At 41.9% G+C, this 24,608-nt stretch overlaps 1 protein-coding gene across 1 annotated transcript in view; it reads left to right on the top strand.

Annotated features, from left to right (window-relative positions):
* The window catches only part of LOC121297027 (mediator of RNA polymerase II transcription subunit 13-like), a 135,413-nt gene extending 125,590 nt beyond the window's left edge, over positions 1 to 9,823 (top strand). The window contains exons 29-32 of the mRNA XM_041223042.1: positions 1,104 to 1,243; positions 5,578 to 5,739; positions 5,980 to 6,092; positions 7,110 to 9,823. Of these exons, the coding sequence (XP_041078976.1) occupies positions 1,104 to 1,243; positions 5,578 to 5,739; positions 5,980 to 6,092; positions 7,110 to 7,242 (548 nt within the window). The 3' untranslated portion in view covers positions 7,243 to 9,823. The remainder of the gene's footprint in view (positions 1 to 1,103; positions 1,244 to 5,577; positions 5,740 to 5,979; positions 6,093 to 7,109) is intronic.
* The last annotated feature ends 14,785 nt before the right edge of the window (positions 9,824 to 24,608 follow it).

Here is a 24,608-nt window from a genome sequence, read left to right as displayed (position 1 = left end):
CACTGGTGACAGAAAGGAACATGATCTTGATACCCTGCAATGTTTTTAACATTCTCTTTCTCCTGGGCAACGCTCCAGAGTAAAAGTTCAGAAATATGTGAGTCATGATGTGTGAATTAACATATATCAAACCAGTCAGGATTATCTTAAAAAGACATATCCTCTGCAGATAGCAGATATAACTAAAGCAACACTCTTCTTGTAAACACTGCCTGGTGTTCTGAGACATTTTAAAGAACATTGTAAATGTGTCTAATGTAATTAACCAGACAGGCACTGGACGTTTTTGCTCTGTGTAAATGGATTACATATTTATTTTTTCAACAGTCTCTCCTAAACTTTCTTTGAGTCTAAAGCATTTACATCTGGAGTACATGTTGAGCCTCATTCTTTAAATGACTATTTACACCATTTATTTTCTGAAAGGATAAAAAAAAAAAACACAACTACAAGTTGAAAATTAATACCTAACAATTGGCCTGTTATTTATTTCTTGATATCAAACTGAATAAGCATTCTTTCACATGAGCAATAATTACTTTGTCCAGCAGGTGGGGCAATTGCTTTATCAAATTCTGCAATGCTGTTGCACATACAAGATGCCTTAATCTACTGGCTCATTGTATACAGTGCACACTTGTTATTTCATAATTCAGTAATTCAAAAATTCTAGTAATTCACGGTTACGCCATGTTAACAGTACATTTTATATATGCTATACTTTACTTTATAAGGGCCTTTCACTAAGCCACTGTATTTGATATTTCACGATGTATTAATGTGTTAGTCAAATAGCGGAATAAAGAGAGAACAGTGTACTTGGTTTTACCCTTAAAGTTTACCATGCTAAAATTGCACTGTGATTTCTCAGTTATCCCATGGTTATACTGTTCATGTATCATACTTTACCATGCTTTGCCATACCTCACTGGTATACCTTGCTTACCTGTGCTTTATTACGGCTTTACAGTGTTGTATAAGGGTTTGAAGTAGTAATTTCTCTCCAGTGCAGATTGATTAAATGTTGACAATTCTGGGATACCTACAGAAATATAAAGGTGGGCTGCTAATATATTGCCAATGTGCTGCTCTCTTATTCCCAGATGACATGTTTGACATCCCGTTCCCGGACGAGCTGGAGAACGACATTGGGAATGATATGATGCTGATCACCTCCTCCCCTGTCCCGTCCCCGGGGTCCCCCTCGGGGATTGGGGGCGGCTCCCACTTCCAGCACAGCCGGGTGAGCACAGCTTCCGCACCCCTTCAGATTCATTACTGTCCCATCTGGCAGTGGGGATATAGTGGAGGCATGCGTACATACCCAACTTGATATTAACTGATTTCCCATAAGTTATTGGGTGTATCAGATTGTGAAGATATTTAGAGATGTCTCTGTACATCTGCACTGCGTATTGATTTTTGCATACATTGTCAGTTATTCCACATACTGTAAATCAGTCATTGTAAAATACTATGTTACCATATTATATTAAATATACATTTAATGCACTATGATACCAACATACCTCATGACATCTAGGTCTTAAATACCTCGTATTCATAGCAATTGCTAATTCTTATTATATACTATTATGAACTGTTGATTTACATCATGGTTAACTTTTTCGTCATACTTATGGCTCTAATACCTGATTGAATGGTTTGTAAACATGAAGTAAAATAGATACCTGAAAGAGATCTGTATCAATGATGGGGACAGTTTTTCTACCCAAGAAACTTATTAGTTAATAGGATAGCCATGTTTGGTCAGAGGTCAAAGTTGCCAACACATTTATTGTTTTATATGAATAAAATTTAAAAGAAATTCAAAGACAAAAACCTTGACAAGAAATCTTTTTCTCCGTCTTGAAATGAAACGTTTGGCCGTGAACTGATTTTGTTTCTTGGGTATGCTTGTTTTTTGTTCACAAACCTCCCAATAAAGAGTTATTAACATTATCATCAACCTATCAGGCAAGCCCATTGATTGCAGCAATGCGCTAATGAACATTCTAGTGGCATCTATCAGATTTTATGGGGGGTAATAATTATTTCCGCCCATTGTAATACTTGTACAATCTGTGTACGACAAATTAAAGTTGAAAAAACTGTATCATTAATTTGGATACATACAGACGTACTCAAATTTGTTGGTACCCTTACAGCTCATTGAAATAATGCTTCATTCCTCCTGAAAAGTGATGAAATTAAAAGCTATTTTATCATGTATATTTGCATGCCTTTGGTATGTCATAGAATAAAGCAAAGAAGCTGTGAAAAGAGATGAATTATTGCTTATTCTACAAAGATATTCTAAAATGGCCTGGACACATTTGTTGGTACCCCTTAGAAAAGATAATAAATAATTGGATTATAGTGATATTTCAAACTAATTAGTTTATTTAATTAGTATCACACATGTCATCAATCTTGTAATCAGTCATTCAGCCTATTTAAATGGAGAAAAGTAGTCGCTGTGCTTTTTGGTATCATTGTGTGCACCACACTGAACATGGACCAGAGAAAGCAAAGGAGAGAGTTGTCTGAGGAGATCAGAAAGAAAATAATAGACAAGCATGGTAAAGGTAAAGGCTGCAAGACCATCTCCAAGCAGCTTGATGTTCCTGTGACAACAGTTGCAAATATTATTAAGAAGTTTATGGTCCATGGAACTGTAGGCAACCTCCCTGGCCGCGGCCGCAAGAGGAAAATCTACCCCAGATTGAACAGAAGGATAGTGCGAATGGTAGAAAAAGTACCAAAGATAACTGCCAAAGAGATACAAGCTGAACTCCAAGGTGAAGGTACGTCAGTTTCTGATCGCACCATCCGTCGCTTTTTGAGCGAAAGTGGGCTCCATGGAAGAAGACCCAGGAGGACTCCACTTTTGAAAGAAAAACATAAAAAATTCAGACTGGAATTTGCTAAAATGCATATTGACAAGCCACAATCCTTCTGGGAGAATGTCCTTTGGACAGATGAGTCAAAACTGGAGCTTTTTGGCAAGTCACATCAGCTCTATGTTCACAGATGAAAAAATGAAGCTTTCAAAGAAAAGAACACCATACCTACAGTAAAACATGGAGGAGGCTCGGTTATGTTTTGGGGCTGCTTTGCTGCGCCTGGCACAGGGTGCCTTGAATCTCTGCAGGGCAATGAAATGTCAAGACTATCAAGGTATTCTGGAGCGAAATGTACTGCCCAGTGTCAGAAAGCTCTGTCTTAGTCGCAGGTCATGGGTTCTCCAACAGGATAATGACCCAAAACACACATCTAAAAGCACCCAAGAATGGATAAGAACAAAACATTGGACTATTCTGAAGTGGCCTTTTATGAATCCTGATCTGAATCCTATCGAACATCTATGGAAAGAGCTGAAATGTGCAGTCTAGAGAAGGCACCCATCAAACCTGAGACAGCTAGAGCAGTTTGCTCAGGAAGAGTGGGCCAAACTACCTGTTAACAGGTGCAGAAGTCTCATTGAGAGCTACAGAAAACATCTGATTGCAGTGATTGCCTCTAAAGGTTGTGCAACAAAATATTAGGTTAACGGTCCCTTAATTTTTGTCCATGCCATTTTCATTTGTTTTATTATTTACAATATTATGTTGAATAAAAAATCAAAAGCAAAGTCTGATTTCTATTAAATATGGAATAAACAATGGTGGATGCAAGTTTTAGTTTTGTCAGTTTCAAGTTATGTCAGAGAAAATTGTGCATTCTTTGTTTTTTGTGGAGGAGTACCAACAAATTTGAGCACGTCTGTAAATGTATATCCAAATGAAAGGGAGGCTATTGATAATGCTATTGGTGCTAATAAGTAAGATTTTGTTGATTTTGTTATTATGCCTTTAAACAGTGCCTTTTGAAATTCCTGCTGCTGGTTTTTTTTTTTTTTAAAGGTTTGTAGCTGTGTACACATTGTAAAATCTGACACATCAAAGGGTGAAGGCACGTTGAAAGTGGCAGTAACATTCCCAGTGCCTAAAGGCAGGCTGTTCTGCTACAGCAAGCAGGACTGTGCAACACAGAGAACACACAGTTGTATATTAACCAGGCCCTGGTAATTGAGGTTGTAATTCTCAGCTTAGAAAAGCCACCGTCGATGATTATTAGAGCGCAGGTCCACAGAGGTTGGTCTCTTTTCTGTATAAGCAGCAATTGATTAATGATTCAGTGGCCTCTATGTGCATTGCCTGAGTGCCAGGGCCAGCTGCATTGTCAAGGATGCCCAGCCCGGTACTCTAACCACTAACCCTTCCTATCTGCTGCCTAACCACTAGTTCCCCCTGCCCTATCCCACTTCTATACCAGTCCCTCAGCTAACCGCTAGGCCACCCCAGGGATGTTAAAGTAATTGTAGCTAACAATATTATTCCATTTACCTGTCAAGCACTTCCATTTACTACATAGGTCTCAACTGTTTTGAAAGAAAGACATGTTCTAGCAAACATACTGGTACTACACCAGAATAAAGAACCTACACTAGGTCTCCGTTCGCTTTGCCATGCCTTCCAGGAAGTTTGTAATTGCGTTACTTTGGTCATTTCACCCCCGAAGTCTCTTCAGGGTGCATCTAACTGGATGCAAAACAGCTTTGTGCATTAAGGGAAGCAGCCAGTTGGTTACTCACAGGACAGAAGGCTTTAAAGCTGTGGTTTTCAACCTGTGGTACGCATACCTTTACTGGTATGTGTCAGACTTGCCACAGGTATGCACCGACAGTTCTTTATGACAATATGATTCCTCAAAACACAATGCTCCCTCAGTCGCACCATCATCATGTATCAATCTGTTTGTACCACGGAATCACAGAGAAATGAGAAATTATGCTGCAGGGCTCCAGACTGCGACTAAAATGGTTACAAATGCAACAACAAAAACATTCTAACAACTGTTTAAGGGTTAGGCAGAGAAATGCTGCCTCTCCCTTTAAAAGCAAGTGTCAATATTTACGAATGCGACATGACGTCGGTCTGTATAATAAACTGAAGTGTGAGAAGGATGGTAACAATTTGATAGAATACAAATGCTTATATTAACACCAGCAGGATACGTGAAGTCCAGTTTCTTGCAACATTTGCGATGGTGACCAAACATGTGTGAGTACTGTTGTGTAAAAAAGTAGCTTAAAATTAAGTTGCATTTAAGAAATATAGAACAAGAACAGCAACAAATAAAAAATACCGTAATGTGCCTAAACCACGGTAAACCGAAAAACCGGTATACCGACCCATCCCTACCCAGCTCTCTCCCTCAGTCTATCCCTGTGCTGTGTCTGTCCTCAGAGCCCAGCTCTCTCCCTCAGTCTATCCCTGTGCTTTGTCTGTCCTCAGAGCCCAGCTCTCTCCCTCAGTCTATCCCTGTGCTGTGTCTGTCCTCAGAGCCCAGCTCTCTCCCTCAGTCTATCCCTGTGCTGTGTCTGTCCTCAGAGCCCAGCTCTCTCCCTCAGTCTAACCCTGTGCTGTGTCTGTCCTCAGAGCCCAGCTCTCTCCCTCAGTCTAACCCTGTGCTGTGTCTGTCATCAGAGCCCAGCTCTCTCCCTCAGTCTAACCCTGTGCTGTGTCTCCTCAGAGTCAAGGAGAGAGGCTGCTGTCCCGGGAGGCCCCGGAGGAGCTCAAGCAGCAGCCGCTGGCTCTCGGCTACTATGTCTCCACTGCCAGGGCTGACAACCTGCCCCAGTGGTTCTGGGCATCCTGCCCGCAAGCACAGTACCAGTGCCCACTCTTTCTCAAGGTAAGGCTGCCTGCACTCTTACAGAAGGCATCAACAAGCCACCTTCACTGCTTTTGGGGACTAATGGACTAACCACTTAGCTACTCCAACCCACTGCCTTCCACACTACAGCTTAGCACTCTAACCACTGAGCTATTCAAACCCACTGCCTTCCACACTGCAGCCCAGCGCTTTCTTTCTCTAACAAGTGAATTACTCAGACCCACCTCGTTCATTCACAATTTCTCTCTGTTCTTACAGGCTTCCCTTCATCACCACATCTCGGTAGCTCACACAGACGAGCTCATCTTGAACAAAAACTCCCAAAGGACCCCCCACCCGCTCGACTCTAAGACCACCTCTGATGTGTTGAGGTAAGAAGCTGCCATTCCCTCTGCACCCATTGAAACATGTCCTGAAATCCATTTAAATAATGCAGTATTATATAGCAGTGATTAAAACAGTACATGGAATATTACACAGATCCAATTCCAAGTCTCTGTTGTCACTGTACCAAAGCATGTTTCTCTCTTAGTTTATATCAAGGTTTTTATTTTATTACATTGTAGAATGCTTAATGGTGCAAACTGTACAGGGGACATTCCAGGAAGCATAGCATTTATTTAATTTGTTTTTGTAGATCTGCCATATATCATAAACCACTTCAGAATGTCTGAGGGATCTAACAGAACCCTTCACTTTGACCTGTCACCTAATGTGGTTGCCATTTTGTGATCATGAGCCTGGTTTCCAGATGATAAAGACCTTTGATTATACTGACATCTTGCATGTTAGAGAACTCTATTCTATCATTTTAAACGTGGGTATCCTACAAGAAAAATGAGATGCATATTTGCAGGGGTGTATGAACACTCCATGTTAAATGTTTTGTTTACCACTGATGGCGACCATATTGAGGCAATGTGACTTTTTAGGTTTATCCATAATAGAGACAACACAAATATTTTCATTGTTAAATACAAAATCTAAATTTTGTGGACATATTGTTATGAAGTACTGCCATGCTTCAGCAACCCTTAATGAAACTCTGTAGTCGGGAACCAGAGGTAAAAGACTGTGCAGTTTGTATTTAGTCTTATAATGAGATTACATGTGCTAGTGGAATGGCATTATGAGGCAAAACAATCTGTTCTGCGGTATAAAGGGCTGCCTTATAACAAAGGAGCAGTGTACACACTTCACAATCAATGATCATTTTTTCACTTATCCATTTTACTTCATATTTATAAATCTTTGTATCAAAGATGTCATTATCTTACGTTCCACTCCGTGCTTTGTTTGCGATCTAGTTTTCCAATGGTAGAGAAATGGATGTGTTCTGTTAAAGACGCTTCACATCAGTAATGTCTGTCTCCTTTCTCTTCATCCAGGTTTGTCCTGGAGCAGTACAACTCCCTTTCCTGGCTCACCTGCAGCCCTGCCACCCAGGACCGCCGCTCCTGCCTGCCCGTCCACTTTGTGGTCCTCACACAGATGTACAATGCCATCCTGAACATGCTTTAGCAGAGGGAGAGGGCACGCTGCCCAATCCTCCATATGAATATTTAAAAAAAATGAAGATGCCGCCATTTCTGAGCTGGTAAAGAGGCTCGGTGCACTGACAGGGAAAGCCACACTGGCTGACCATCTGCACTTAAGTGCTTTGAGAGTAAACCTAGCAAGGGCTGCATCCTGTTAAGACAGGGTCCCATTTGAGGAGCACCAGTCCATTCCTACTGGACTAAAGAATGGATTCAATCCAATACAGCACCCATGGTACTGCCCAGTTCTGCTGCACTATCCAATCACATTTCCAGACATAGAAAGAAACAACTCTAAAACCAAACTCGCTTTTTACCCGAGTCTCCTAATTGATGATGAAAGGCATGAGAGACAGGTGAATTAGTCTGCTGTACCCCCTAGACCCTTATGGACATCAAGACAGTCTTTCTTGAGAGAGGCCCAGACTGAATGGCAGGCAGGGGGTGTTCAGGTCAGGTACAAGGTGTGGCAAAGTGCCTGCCTCACTGTAACCAGCGCCACTGCCTCTCAACTTTCATGAGCACTACTCAGAAGCACCAACGTGAAGGGAACATTTAAAAAACATTTAATAATCACTTATTTTAAAACACATTTTAGATACCCTGGAAAGACTGAATATTGCAATAGAGAAGTAGGTGTAGTATTTTTCATAATTCATTCTAAATCTTAATGACGACATGTAGAGTTTCCCCACACATCTTTGCTGGTTTCTCCCAAGTCAATCCAGCCAACCACTGTTGTATCGTTTAAAGAGATTTCATGTCTTATTAACACATGTCCTAGCTGATATCATCCTTACCATAGAATACAGTGTTTCATTTGAGAAGTGGATCTGGCTTTAAACCTCAAAATCTACAGTTAAAACTTTCTGTTAAGTGTGCGATTGTCTGCTTAAAAAAACATACACAAAACTGTCAAACATATTGGGTAATGCCTTCATCGGTGTTGTCTTAGAATGAAGTTGTTTGATTTTGGCATGGATTATTTCAGCAGATGGAAAAAAATTTAGCCAAATTCTGGGCAGGACTGCAGCTAAGTAATTGATCAGTAGTCCATCTGCTCCTGAGACATGCTTAAACATAGACTTCTGTGTAACTTAATGCTTACAGATGGATTCATAAAACTTAGCGTGAGTTTTAAGGAGCTATAGTCAAACAAACATATTACCTTTTCTTTCCACTCAAGACATCTTGGTTTTGAAAGCTATTTTATACAGTCTTTACTGATCACAATACCAGTGAGAATCCTTTATCAAAAATGGTTTCTTACTAGTACTTTGGTACTGTAACAATAATGAATTGTATAAGGTCAAGCATGTATATTCAGACTACGGTTTAATTGTGCCAAAAAAACCAAAACATAATAAAGAAGATAAATAAAAGTAAATCATTAAATATGGTTTACAAATGGCTTAGAGAAATCCGTTTTACCTGTGTTAAAAGTGCATATTGCACTAATTAAATAAATAGTTGTCTATAATATAATCTGTCCAGCTATTTACAGTATAAAGCAGGTTTCAGTTCAGGCTTGTATTAGTTAAACAAGAATAATATAGTACACAGCAGCAAGACTAGCGCACTCCAATTAACATTAGTTTTGAATTTCCTTAACTAAGGTAACAGTAGGTCATCCAGGATTAGTGTTAATCAGGGTCTATGAAACCAATCATTGAGGTTTGGAGGAGAGGGACAAGTTGTAGCCTCTGCTTTTATGAATATAGCACTAAGTGTTGGACAGTTGTTGAAAGTCACGCTGAGTTGTGTGAATCCAGGTGTTTGCATGACTGTCTTTGGAAACATGCTTGGGACAGGGTACTGTGTATACTGCTCTATTCCACTGCTGTGTCTTTATTGTGTGCTTTCACTTCCAGACAAGCTCAAATCCCAGTAAAGAAAAGTGGCCACCCTCTATGAAATCCCAGCCATGCTAGCATGCATGACTGGAAAGCTGTCCGGTAGTCGGCAATGCTGGTTCAGTAGTCAATTTATAAAGTTAAGTGCTTGATGTCTACATTCTCTGGAATGCCTCAAATGGGATATTTGTTTTTGTCAGTGTTGTAATTAATAATGCCAGCCCAAGAACGGTGTTCATTAAACTCTCATGGTGAAGTTCTTCCAGTTTTGAAACACAGTTGCAGCTCAGATGTCTTGCACTGCTTACCTTAGGAAGTATTTTTGATTCAAAGTGTTGCGACTGTCTTGTGATACTTGATTTTTGTGTTCAGCAAGAACCTAAAGAAACATAAAAATCAGGGGGAGATGAACTACATCTAATTTGTAAAGTGATACATTTGAGGCACTGTGTTTTTTAAAGGTGACTCTTATTATATCTAACTGTAGATATAAACCGAAATTTAAGAAGAAAAAATTGTTGTGAATAGTGTAAAATTGACATTTAAAAGAATTCTGAGCTATTTTTTATTAATCAAAACATAAAAAAATGAGAAAAAAACGCAAGGCCTTTATTAAATAGAATTTAAAAAATAAAGTTAATAAATCTTTGTAAAGTAGTCACATTTGTATTTTTTAAGTTTTCACTTTTTGTCTTCTTCCCTCCCTGAATCAAACCTTTGGGTGAATAGGTTTTGTTTTTTTATTTCTTTTTGTTGTTGTTATTATTATTATTATTATTATTATTATTATTATTATTATTATGATGATGAAATAATAACAAGGTTATTATACACATTTTTTATTGAAAATACATCTCCATGCTTCTTGTTATTTAAGATTTAAGTTAAAGAAACAAAATCTGTATATTTATATGTTTTTTGCTGCAAAAAACAAAAAACCTTGATGTTTTTGGCAATAGATTTAAGAAAATATATTTCAGCATTAAAAATTGTATTGTATATTTAATAAATATGCATTATTTTAGTGGTGGTTTTAAATCAAATGAAGCATTCAAGCCCTGTTATTATTTTCATTATTACAAACATGTATTTCCAATATACTAGCATGCGTGTATGTATATTTCAGAATATTTTTCCATTTTAATAGCTGTACATTTCATGCCAGTTTAACTTTTCTTTTGTGATTCCTCTTTTTTGCTGTGGGCTTTTTTTATTTTTTATTTTATAAAAATATAACATTAAAAATAAGAAACAAAAAATATGAATTTCATGAGGTTCTTGTATTGCTGAAACAAGTACACTAAAAAGCAAGTTTGATACACCCGTCATCATTTTAAATATCGTTCAGCTCTATCTTGGGAAAGAGATATCTGTATCTTTTACACTCTTTTTTAAAAAGAAGTAAATTATTAAATTATCGAAAAAAATGAAATGACTGGTTTCTTATTTATTTGCAATTGTGTCAGATAGGTCACATCCAGTATGCTCCTGACTGGACTGTTTTTATCTCCCCTAGACCCCTATATATACAGTGCCTATAGAAAGTCTACACACCCTTGAACTTTTTTCACATTTGTTGTCAGTGCCTCAGAGTTTCATGCATTTAAATGAGGATTTTTTTCCACTTATTTACATACCATACTCCACACTGTTAAGGGGAAAAAAGGTTTTATTGAGAAATAAATTATATATTAAAAATACAAAACTGAAAGATCATAACACTGTGTAACAAAAATATTGTTTTTTTTTGTTCCTGGGTAGTAAGTGTTATTTCCTAATTGCTTATGCCTCAAAAGTATAGAAAATGGCTATTATTCCCCACAAACTTTGCTTTTGTGACCAGGACAGTGATATTTCAAAATATCACTATTTCTAATGGGAAAACGGGCAAATGTGTGTCTTTTCGTTCACATAAAGTCAGAAAAAAACAACATACGAATCCAAATTAACATGTATTTATACTAAAGTAATACAAAGATGACTACAAAAGATTTAGAAGTGAGTAGTTTTTCGAGTTGTACGATTATACTGTATTTGCAGTATAATTGTAAATCTTGAAAAACTACTCACTTCTAAATCTTTTGTAGTCATCTTTGTATTACTTTAGTATAAATACATGTTAATTTGGATTCGTATGTTGTTTTTTTCTGACTTTATGTGAACGAAAAGACACACATTTGCCCGTTTTCCCATTAGAAATAGTGATATTTTGAAATATCACTGTCCTGGTCACAAAAGCAAAGTTTGTGGGGAATAATAGCCATTGTTTATACTTTTGAGGCATAAGCAATTAGGAAATAACACTACCCAGGAACAAAAATTGTGTTACATAGTGTAATTGGACAAGTCTCCACCCCCCTGAGTTAATACTTGGTGGAAGCACCTTGCTTTGAGTTTGTTGGGATAGGTCTGTACCAACTTTGCCCACCTTACTTGGGGAGCGTTGATGGACAGCAATCTTCAAGTCAACCACAAATTTTCGATTGGATTTAGGTCAGAGCTCTGACTGGGTCACTCAAGGACATTTACCTTTTTGTTCCTTAGCCACTCCAGTGTAGCTTTAGCTGTGTGCTTTGGGTCGTTGTCATTCTGAAATGTGAACTTCCGTCCCAGTTTCAGCTTTCTTGCAGAAGGCAGCAGGTTTTCCTCAAGGACTTCTCTGTACTTTGCTCCATTCTTTTTCCCTTCTATCCTGACAGGTGCCCCAGTCCCTGCTGATGAGAAACATCCCCATAACATGATGCTGCCACCTCCATGCTTCACAGTAGGGATGGTGTTCTTTCGGTGATGTGTTGGGTTTGTGCCAAACATAACATTTTGCATTTAGGCCAAAAAACTGTTTGCCACACGGCTACTGTTTTTTTTTTTTTTTTTTGCATACTTCAAATGGGATTCAAGGTGGGCTTTCTTGAGTGATGGCTTCCTTCTTGCCACCCTACAGATTTAGAAGTGAGTAGTTTTTTGAGATTTACGATTATACTGTATTTACAATCTTGAAAAACTACTCACTTCTAAATCTTTTGTAGTCATTTTCGTATTACTTTAGTATAAATACATGTTAATTTGGATTCATATGTTGTTTTTTTCTGACTTTATGTGAATGAAAAGACACACATTTGCCCGTTTTCCCATTGGAAATAGTGATATTTTGAAATATCACTGTCCTGGTCACAAAAGCAAAGTTTGTGGGGAATAATAGCCATTTTCTATACTTTTGAGGCATAAGCAATTAGGAAATAACACTTACTACCCAGGAACAAAAACTGTGTTACACAGTGTTATTGATTTTTATTAAGTACATTTCACAATTAAAAAAAAAAAAAAAAAAAAAAAAAAAAAAAAACTTTAAATAGCATTTAATACGAGCAGAAAACTAGCTAATAAAAATAAAAATACAATTAGCAACCAAAAAAAATTAAATCATCATGTATCAGTAGAAAAAATGTTAGCATAAACTTAATTGGTTAATTTTAAACAGTTTTGTAAAGGATTCCAACTAACTACTGAAAATTCACATTAATGGCAGCTAAAAATGAGATGACACCTTAGGAATTACCAATGTTAAGAAACACATCAGATCTTGAAGAAAAAGTATACAGTTTCTGGAGCTCGTGCAACTTTGCTCATCATTGTTCTATAATAAAGTATATACCAGTGTTTAAAATGTTTAATATTCAAAGGACAATTGAGCAGTACAGAAATCAGGAAGAACCTCAGACAGAGTGTTTAACCAAGTGCGTCGGTTACACGCTGCAGTCACAGTGCTACTGAGATTAACTTGCCTGCACACCCTCGGGGCAAGCTTTGAACACAAAATTACTCATTCATTTTAGATTAATGCTGCGTTGGAAGTATAAAGAAAGAACAAAGTTTATAATACCAGGAGCATCGAGAGAGCCTGGCAATGTGGTGCTGGAATGGAAAGTTGTATTGCTGTGCTGTGAGTAGGTTTGCCATCTATTCACAGACCAAATTTCTCAGTCAGCCTACTGTAAGTCTAGCAAAACTGTATACTCTAATGCAGTTTAACACAATATCATCAGATCTCGGTACAAATCAATAAGCATGCAGTATACACAGTATTGTGCTGTTGATTATTTCTAGCACTCAAACTTGCATGCCAAAGTGGATACAGTGAATTAGAAAACGATTGAGTGCGAACAGCCAATCAGCTTCCAGATCTAGCGGGCTTCTATTTTGCATTGATGCCCGCTGGAACGTTAAAGTGCTTAACTGTGAATTAAATTTTAAATCAAACCGTGCACAAAGACATTCTAATCTACAACTAATCTGGTAACATAAACAACTACTTAAACATACTTTCTGATGCTGTTCTAGAGACGAGCGAAATCATGTCTGTGACAGGACACCGTAATGAAGGTTCAATTTGCAGCTACTGGACAGCAAACCAACAGGAAAGACACGACTGGTCTACAATTCTGTCATCAGCTGGATCCAAACAACACCCTCATTCAAGATCAGCCAGTCAAACTGCCAACCCTGTTTCAGTTCTTTCAGCACCAGCCAATCCACTCCCTGCCTGCTTGAATGATGCCCCGCCTCCAACAAGTTTTGCATCAGACTCAACACAGACTATTAAACAACCCTACAGTTAAATTTATCTGGCAATGTCATAATAAAAATAAAAACTTTTCTCTACATGTATGTCGTTTTTCTATTCTAACTACACTGAACAAAAATATAAATACAGCATGTAAAAAGTGTTGTTCCCATGTTTCATGAGCTGAAATAAAAGATCTCAGAAATATTCCCTATGCACAAAAAGCTTATTTCTCTCAAATTTTGTGCACAAATTTGTTTACATCCCTGTTAGCGATCATTTCTCCTTTGCCAAGATAATCCATCCACCTGACAGGTGTGGCAGATCAAGAAGCTGATTAAACAGAACGATCCCTACACAGGTGCACCTTGTGCTGGGGACAATAAAAGGCCACTCTAAAATGTGCAATTTTGTCACACAACACAATACCACAGATGTCTCAAGTTTTGAGGGTGCATGTAATTAGCATGCTGACTGCAGGAATGTCCACCAGAACTGCTGCCAGAGAACTGAATGTTCATTTCTCTACCTTAAACTGCCTCCAACGTCGTTTTAGAGAATTTGGCAGTACGTCCAACCGGCCTCACAACCGCAGGCCACGTGTAACCACGCCAGCCCAGGACCTCCACATCCGACTTCTTCATATGCGGGATCGTTTGAGACCAGCCACTCTGACAGCTGGTGAAACTGTGGTTTTGCACAGCCGAAGAATTTCTGCACAAACTGTCTCAGGGAAGTTCATCTGTGTGCTCATCCTCACCAGGGTCTTGACCTGATTGCAGTTCGGCGACGTAACCGACTTCAGTGGGCAAATGCTCATCTTCGATGGCCACTGGCATACTGGAGAAGCGTGCTCTTCAATGATTAATCCTGGTTTCAACGGTACCGGGCAGAGAACAGAGAGCATGTATGGCATCGTGTGGGCAAGCGGTTTGCTGATGTCAACCTTGTGAACAGAGTGCCCCATGATGGCGGTGGGGTTATGGTATGGGCAGGCATAAGCTACGGACAACGAACACAACTGCATTTTATTGATGGCAATTTGAATGCACAGAGATACCGTGACGAGATTCTGAGGTCCATTGTCGTGCTATTCTTCTTCTGCCATCACCTCATGTTTCAGCATGATAATGCACGGCCCCATGTCGCAAGGATCTGTACACAATTCATGGAAGCTGAAAATGTCCCAGTTCTTCCATGGCCTGCATACTCACCAGACCTGTCACCCATTGAGCAAATGGTAATTGGCGAGGACACAGACATAAATCCTAGATCTACAAAGTAAATACGCACAACAGGTAACATAAAAACCTACTTAAACATACTTTCTGATGTTGCTCTAAAGACTTTTTAAGATTTGAAATGCCTGTTTGAAACTGCAAATAAAATATTGTGCTTGCCTTGGCTCACTTTGTCTAGTTTAATAATATCCTTGATTTTGGAAAGTTTCAATTCGGTTTGGGGTACAGAGATATATTACATATTTAGAGGTGAGCTCTCGACCTTACTACAACGGCATTGTCCAGTAGGATTGTGGGAAGGAGAAGCAAGCATCTCTTCCTTATGGCATTGAGCAGGGACTTCCAAGGGGCTGCACTGTATTTACACAAAATGAAAACAAGAGGGGCGTACCAACACAGAGGTTCTTAACCAGGGTGCAGAATTAAGGGACATATTCACGTGAGGCTTCTCCTTTAAGGAGCAGACTTGTTACACAGCTCTGTCAGCTATTGATATAGAGCACTATAATCAATATGTCTGTTCCTTTGTGGAAGTATTTATATAGTGGTATTTGTATATATTTTGCTCCTTTGGAATTATTTATATAGTGCTATTTGTATATATCTTGGGATAGGAATAGTAAATTGGCTGGGCGGGCTGTTTACCCTCTATGGGTGTGTCATTTGTGTAGTCTTTTTTCATGGCAATACATGTTTCTCATTTTCTGCTTTAGTAAGAAATTGACGAAGCACACCTTCAACTGTAGACTGTCATAAAAATTTTCGCAAAGGAGGTAATAAATTAATGGAGGATATTTAAAACTCCTCCTTTTGACAATATATATGCATGTTTTACTTTTGTTTTTGTCGAACTCTCACGACTTGAGAGTTAGAACAGAACATTGAAATGTGGCTGTCGTGTTGTGTCGTCAACACAGCAGTAGGACAGGGGCACGGCAGGATTCAGAACAACACCAGCACAGCACAGCACTGCAGCAGGACAGGAGCACAGCAGGATTCAGAACAAAACAAAAATTGAAGTATTTTATGTCTGGCGCAAACCCAACACAGCACATGAGCCAGGTAACACCATCCATACTGTGAAGCATGGTGGTGGCAGCATCATGCTATGAGGATGCTTTTCATTGGCAGGCACTGGGAAGCTTGTCAGGGTAGAGGTCAAAATGGATGGAGCTAAATACAGGAAAATCCTTTGGGAAAACCTGCTTCAGTCAAAAGACCTGAGACTGGGACAGAGATTAGCCTTTCAGCAGGACAATGACCCCAAGCACACAGCCAAAGCTACACTGGAGTGCTTAAAAACAAGAAAGTGATTGTCCTAGAGTGACCCAGTCAAAGCCCGGACTTGAATCCGATTGAGAATCTGTGGCAAGACTTGAAGATCGCTGTCCACCAACGATCCCCATCCAACTTGAAAGAGCTTGAACAATTTTGCCAAGAAGAATGGGCGAATATTACACGATCCAGATGTGCAAACCTGGTAGAGACCTATGCCAAAAGACTCACAGCTGTAATTGCTGCCAAAAGTGGTTCTACCAAGTATTGACTCAGGGGGGGTGAATACTTCCCATATATATATATATATATTATATATATATATATATATATATATATATATAGATATATATATATATATATTATAGAGAGAGAGAGAGAGAGACACAGGGTAAACAATGCATCACAGCAATATAAACGTTGCTACATTTGCCATTTGGTTTCTGTTTGTAATAATGCCATATTTTGAAAGCATTTACTCTGTGTTTTGCGGTAAAACTAGAACCAAACAGCTAAGTACAATAATCCAAGTTCTCTTCAGCGGCCTCATGTTGTAACATTTACATGATAATTTTCTCCTTTCCAAAAATAGGACTTAATTAAAGACTGAAAATAAGACTCAAAGCCTGGCCCATAGTGGCTTTTATATACACACACACACACACACACACACACACACATAAAATCATCCTAGAGTTAGGAAAATACCTCTTAGTGTCCCTGAGGTGCTCACCTGGTAAAGGCATTGTGTGGAGGGCAGGATGAGTCACACAAATCAGGGGTGCAGGTTCCTGGCAGTGCCAAGCTGTTGATTTCTGTGGGGGATTCCACAGGGAACATTGCCTCTGGTGCTTCTGCAGTTTAGAGAATATCAAAACAGACACCTGTCTGGATGCAATTTTAAACATTTGCAAGAAAGCCAGCAAACACAGAATGACTACAATAGATCTAGTAGAAATGAATACCTGCATGAACCTCTGTAGCAGACAAGGAGAATCTATGGCCTTCAGCAGTGGCAGCAGCTCATTGTTATGTAAGACAGATGTGGTGTCATCAGCCTGGTCTAAGCAGCTGTCTTCAGAATGATAATATAGTGTGAGAGAGCCAGGAACAGGGCCCAAATTACTGCACACATAAACTCGGCGGTAGCATTAAATACCGTGATTAAATATTCACAGCGTTATACATTACATGAACATAGTAAAAGTAAAATAGGATTAAATATATGTTGCTTACCTTTCTGAAAGTTATTGTAATCCTCTTCATCAACGTACACCGCAAGCACTGAAGGCGGCAGTATTTTCAAATGATGACACTCAATGACGTCATCCAAACACCACAGTGTCAGACGTCTTCACCTTACTCGTTTATTTGTGTATTTGACAATTTTGAACATTTATGACGTGTCATAAGATGTGTTGCACCCTCTGAGAGGGTGTGTGGTTGGTTCACCAAGGACACAGGAGTCAGTGTCTTTGAGACGCCGCCCACGCACATAAGATGTATTATTGACATACAAGTGATGGGTACTGTGTGTGTTGAAATTATAATCCACAATCAAAAGGGAAAATCAAAACATTGCAATAAAACTATAAAAAAAATGCTTCTTTATGCAGGGTTTCGCCACCTCTGCTAACCTGTGAGGTACGAGTGATACTGACCTTCTCCTATTCCTTATCACTTTATTGGAGTGCCCAGATCCCCCCCGAGCTAAAACTAAATAGCATCCACACCGTTTCACCGATACCTCCAGTATGGTCCATATGCAGGCAGACAACAGCTGACAAGGTGCTTTGTGAATCCGTCTGTCTCTGGTGAAGGTTCCAAATAATAAATCCACGTGCTATACCACACAGTACAATGGTTAAAGACGGGGATAGCAAGTACTGTTACAGACACTTGTAGTCCCCTTATCGTCAAAACGGATAGCAATAATACAGGGCACAGTCCCGAACAAAAACGAACACACGGTCACCAGTCCTGGGTGAGTGCAGACGTGCTTGTGGTGGGTGAAGACACTGTATTTCGTGACGGTTCCGTGCAGTGGTGATCCGGATTGTGCTGACCCTGGTCGACAGCTCCGGACCGGTGAGTTAACTGTCTGGTGGTGCAAAACGCAGACAATTACAAAACAAACACAACAAAACACAACACGTAATTCTCTTTACAACGAGAGCTCCTCTCTCGCTCCTTCTCTCTCCAAGCGTTAACCCAAACGAAGGAAAAGACCAGCGTTACCCTGGCCCCTATATGTAATCCCGCATGATATCGAGATAAACGGTTGCAGCTGCCTTATTACTTGCAGCTGCCTCTCGTTTATCTCTCAAATCAATACGGTCTTACAACAGAGTCGCGCTTCCATCCAGGCTGACCCACTTCCCTGACCCGGAAACGAACTGTCAGGCCAGCCCTTCCAGATACTTCTCCTCCCGTTCTTTAGCGCCCTCACAGGTTGGGAGGAAGATTTATCACCAGAACTCATCTTTCCGTCACATATCCCACCGCTCAGAGTGGAGCCGAAGGAACACTCGGCTAAATCTACCTTCCCCATTACTCCCCCCTCCCGGGAAAAATAATCCGCATTTTGGTGGTCTTTCCCCGCACGGTGTACCATGTGGTACATGAAGGGCTGCAATGCCAGATACCACCGAGTTATCCGGGCATTGCTGTCCTTCATTGTGCTTAACCACTTGAGTGGGGCGTGGTCTGTGACCAGATCAAATGAGTGTCCCAGCAGGTAGTATCGTAAAGAGTGAGTAGCCCATTTAATGGCCAAACACTCTTTTTCGACTACGGAGTAGTTGCGTTCCCGAGGTAACATTTTTTTACTGAGGTATAATATCGGGTGCTCTACTCCAGCTACTTTTTGGGACAAGACTGCACCCAAACCTACATTCGATGCGTCGGTGTGGAGGATGAATCTCTTGGTGAAATCTGGTGTGATAAGAGTGGGGGCCTGGCAAAGTGTACGCTTAATAGTATCAAACGCTCCCTGACACTCAGCTGACCATTTAATTAAATTTGGAGCACTCTTTTTGGTGAGGTCGACTAACGGGTTAACCACTGTGGCGTACTCGGGGATAAAGCGGCGGTAATAACCGGCTAAGCCCAGTAGTGACCTCACCTGAGTCTTGGTTTTGGGGATCGCTGCATCAACCAAAGCCTGGATTTTGGTGACTACAGGTCTCACCCTTCCATTCCCCATTAAAAATCCCAAATATTGAGTCTCTGTTTTGGCAAACGCACATTTCCTCAAGTTAGCTGTCAGCCGGGCTGCCCTTAGAGACTGAAGAACGGCTGCAACCCTAGCCAAATGCTCTCGCCAGGTGGAGCTGTAAATCACCACATCATCAATATACGCTGCTGCATATTCATGATGTGGGCGTAAAACCTGGTCCATCAGTCTCTGAAAGGCAGCGGGCGCACCATGTAGCCCAAACGGCATGGTTTTAAAGTGGAACAGCCCTTCTGGTGTTGAAAATGCGGTTTTCTCTCTGGAGCTGCGGGTTAAAGGGATTTGCCAGTATCCCTTCGTCAGGTCCAGAGTGGAAATAAACCTCGCTTTTCCCAGTCTGTCTAAAAGTTCGTCGACCCGAGGCATGGGATATGCATCGAACTTAGCAATAGCGTTCACCTTTCTGAAATCCACACAGAAGCGGTTGGTGCCGTCTTTCTTGGCCACTATGACAATTGGACTGCACCACTCGCTCCTGGAAGGCTCAATCACCCCAAGCTCGAGCATATCACATACCTCTTTGCGAACGCCACTTCGTCGACTTTCCGGGATCCGGTACGGTCTCTCTCGCACTGTGACACCTGGTGGAGAGATAATGTCATATTCAACTAAGTTTGTCCTGCCGGGCACGTCAGAAAAAACATCGCTGAACTCCTCAATAAGCTTACGCAGCTCTCTTTGCTGATCCGGAACCAATTGTTCCCCCATAGAAATCGCTCTTGTGCTCGGGGTCTCTGAACAGGGACCTAAATCATCCTCCATATTGCCTGGGGCTATAAATAAGACCTCCCTTGCCTGCCAGGGCTTTAATAAATTGACATGATAAATTTCACGTTCATTTCGGCGATCGGGCTGTCTAATTTCATAATTCACCTTTCCTATAGCCCGAATCACTTCATACGGCCCCTGCCATTTAGCACACAGTTTCGATTCAGATGAGGGAAGTAGCAGCATTACCTTGTCCCCTGGTCGAAAGGTTCGAATCCGTGCATTTTTGTTGTAATGCTGCTGTTGTCGGTGCTGAGCCGATCTGAGGTTGTCTTGGGCCAAACGACCGACCAAATCCAGGCGATCTCTTAGTAGGAGCACATACTTCACTACATTTTTAGACGAGCCTTTGTGCTCCTCCCACCCCTCCCTCAGCAGGTCGAGAATGCCGCGAGGCTGCCGGCCGTACAGGAGCTCAAAGGGGGAGAACCCCGTTGAACTCTGCGGCACTTCTCTCACCGCAAAAAGGAGGTAGGGAAGAAGCGATGCCCAATGTTTCTGCTCCTGTGTTACAAATCGCCTCAGCATCGACTTTAAGGTCTGATTAAAACGTTCAACCAAACCGTCCGATTGTGGATGATAAACGGACGTCCTGATGGGACGTATTTTTAATATTTTGTACACCTGCTGTAACGTATTGGACAAAAAATTGGTTCCGTGATCCGTCAAAATCTCCTTGGGGATCCCTACTCTAGCCATAATCTGCGCTAACTCGGTGGCTATTGCAGCTGCACTAGTGGACCTCAATGGAACTGCCTCTGGGTATCGCGTTGCATAATCCACCACTACTAATATATGCATATACCCAGAGTCAGAAGGTAGCAAAGGGCCCATTATGTCCATTGCAATGCGCTCGAAAGGAGTGGAAATAATCGGCAGTGGGACCAAAGGAGCGGGGCGCACTCGACCTGGCGCTACTCGCTGGCAGTCTGGGCATGTGGCTACATATTTCGACACATCAGTATGAAGACCGAGCCAATAGAATCGAGCCAATATTCGCTCCCTCGTCTTCTCGGCTCCGAGGTGCCCCGCAAAAGGGATATCATGCGCCAGCCTCATGACCTCGGTCCGACAAGACGGGGGAACCAATAATTGTGTTACAGGCTGTCCTGTGCCCGCGGCTAGGTTTACCCTATATAGTAATTGCCCCTTTATACTGAAATGTGGATATACTAGCGCCCCAGCGCCATCAACATCCTTACCTTCAATGGACCGGACCTGCCCCCAAGCGTGCACCAGTGACGGGTCGTTCTTTTGGCCCCACACTAGGTCCGCGCTTGAGTACCACGGGTCCGGTATATTGAGAGGGGCTGGAATAACCTCTGCCCTAGTCGGCCCAGTAACCTCGCTCTCTCGGTCGCACTGCGTTCCCACTCCCTTCGACTGGCGTTTGTTACCATTACAGCACTCTCCCACCAGACCCCAGCCTTGTCTCAAAGATGCTCCCTCCCATTTCGCGGTCCGTCTCTCCTTATTTGTTTTTCTAGGACGGAACAGAGGGGAAAACATTTCAGGATGAAAAGGAAACACATCACCAATCCGTTCCTTTTTCCCTTTTTCTGCCACGTTTACGTGTGTGGCTGAGACTGCCATTATTTGCACCAATTCTTTGAATTTTGGCCAGTCTCGGCCCAGAATAACTGGGTGCGGCAACCTTTCCGCCACCCCGACTACAAGGTGACGTTTTATCGGTCCTACCGATAAATATACTTTTAGGGTGGGGTATGCCGCCGTGTCTCCATGGATACAGGAGATGGCCACCTGACCTTGTGGCCGCCACGACACACCGCCCAAGAGAGCTGTCCTAATCAAGGTTTGCTCACACCCTGTGTCCACTAACGCGTGGGTTTTCACATTCCCTAAAACCACGTCAATCAGACAGGGCCCCTCCCAACCGTTTTCCCCCTGCTTACCCGTTCCAGGTGTCCAGTTGCATGCAGCCACGTCACACTCCATAGCAGCGGGGCATGACCTGGCCCTATGTCCTGGCTGGTTACACCTAAAACAGAGTGGAGGGACAGAGGGGGCATAGGTTAAATATCTGTCCCGCTGCTGGTAGGGCAACGGGGCAGGGGCAACACCTCTACCCCAGCTGGGGGCCATCCTCGGTCTCCATGGGGGGGAGGCAAGGGGGCCCAACGGGGTCGGCGGTCTGGGAGGTCTGGGTGCCGGGACCGAGGGTGATGGTGGTGGTGTTGGAGGAGAGGGAGGGAGAGGTTGGTTCCTGAGCAGGGCAGGGGCTGACAGGATCCCGACCCGGGCTGACGTCAGAGAGTCCTCAAAATCTTCGGCCAATTTGACCGCCTCCTCCAGGGTGTCAGGGTTGTGGCGCCGTACCCACGCCTGAGTTTCGGCGCCGACCACATGGCAGAATTGTTCCACCACAATGGCTTCCCCCATTTGTTGAGCGGTCTTCTTCTCTGGGGTCAGCCAATGGACCATGTGGTCGCACAACCGCTGTGCCACCACCCTGGGGCGTGTCTCCGGGGCTCTCCGGTACTCGCGGAACCGCGTCCGGTGGGTCTCCGCGGTGATGTTGAGACGACGGAGGATAGCCTGCTTGACTAGGTCATAGTCAGTGGCGTACTGGTCGCTCAGGGCTTGGTAAGCTGCCTGCGCTTCCCCGATCAGGCAAGGTCCTAGCTGGCTTGCCCAGAACTCCCGAGGCCATCCCGCCGCGGTTGCCAGCCGCTCGAACGCCACCAAAAATGCCTCCGGATCATCCTCCGCCGTCATTTTCATGGCCCGTGCCTTCGGGGCCGACATCAATGATGTTCCGGTAGGGGTCGCTCCTGCAGCAACGATCAGCCCTACCCGTTCAATGAGCGCCGTATAGCGCTCCTCCCTCCGTCTCTCCTCTGCATCCCGTCTGGTCTCCAGTGCCTGCAGCAACTCCGCCAGCGCGTTGCGGTCCATAGTCCCGTGTTCTGACACCACGTGTGGCAAAGTGGCTAGTGGAGGGGAACAGGTATAACGGTGATGCGATGCAGGAGTGACAGGCAGACAACAGTTTCCAGTGACAAGGTGCTTTTATTTATAATCCAGGTCTGGTGACCGTTAAATAATAAATCCCCGGCTATACACAACAATGTGTAAAGCACGGGGATAGCAATAATACAGACACAGTCCCGAACAAAACGAACACACGGTCACCAGTCCTGGGTGAGTGCAGACGTGCTTGTGGTGGGTGAAGACACTGTATTTCGTGACGGTTCCGTGCAGTGGTGATCCGGATTGTGCTGACCCTGGTCGACAGCTCCGGACCGGTGAGTTAACTGTCTGGTGGTGCAAAACGCAGACAATTACAAAACAAACACAACAAAACACAACACGTAATTCTCTTTACAACGAGAGCTCCTCTCTCGCTCCTTCTCTCTCCAAGCGTTAACCCAAACGAAGGAAAAGATCAGCGTTACCCTGGCCCCTATATGTAATCCCGCATGATATCTAGGTAAACGGTTGCAGCTGCCTTATTACTTGCAGCTGCCTCTCGTTTATCTCTCAAATCAATACGGTCTTACAACAGAGTCGCGCTTCCATCCAGGCTGACCCACTTCCCTGACCCGGAAACGAACTGTCAGGCCAGCCCTTCCAGATACTTCTCCTCCCGTTCTTTAGCGCCCTCACAGGTTGGGAGGAAGATTTATCACCAGAACTCATATTTCCGTCACATATCCCCAGGACTGTACGTCACCAGTACGGGGCACATAGGACCCAATAGCCTGGCTGTGGATGTCAGCCCTCTCCGCTGCCGGCTCTTTTTCTCCAAGGCTGTTTGCTGCTGTCTCTGCAGTAGGCAGCTTCTCTCTCTTTACTTTTGTTTCTCACTTTGTATACAGTCTGTCACCAGGGTATTCCACTGCTCCAGTCTTGACCTTTGGGAATTCTCTCAAAAACTACCAATATAAGAATTAGAAATGTGTAAATAAATAAATATTTATTGCACATTCTGTTCTTTCGTGTTCAATTCTTCATATGTGTTCTCCAATTTGAAATGTGTTCCCTTCATTGTACTTTATCCAATTTTGCAATTTGTTTACTTTGGTTTAGTTTGAAATTGAGTTTTAATCAATCTGCACTATGTATCTATCTAATGTATCTACCTATCTCTGCTGTCATCTTTTTTTCTTGTTATTATATTCAAATGTACTGTAACTTTCTTTTTATTTGGGTCTTGGTATACAGTGCAAAGTTTGATCAGCATTACATACATTAAGATGTTGGTAACATACAAATAATAATAGTAATTACAACAAAAAATCAGTAAAGAAATAATTATTTATATAAGAAAAATAATAATTGATGTGTATATACATATAAATACATTCATAGACATATCTACACATACATATATACACACATACATATATACACACTATGGGGATACACATTTATGTCATCCTGTCATTTCAATCC

The sequence above is a fragment of the Polyodon spathula genome, chromosome 22 (genome assembly GCF_017654505.1).
Source record: "Polyodon spathula isolate WHYD16114869_AA chromosome 22, ASM1765450v1, whole genome shotgun sequence".
NCBI lineage: Eukaryota > Metazoa > Chordata > Actinopteri > Acipenseriformes > Polyodontidae > Polyodon > Polyodon spathula.
Note: the sequence above shows the minus strand (reverse complement) of the source record. Positions and strands in the feature narration are given on the sequence as shown.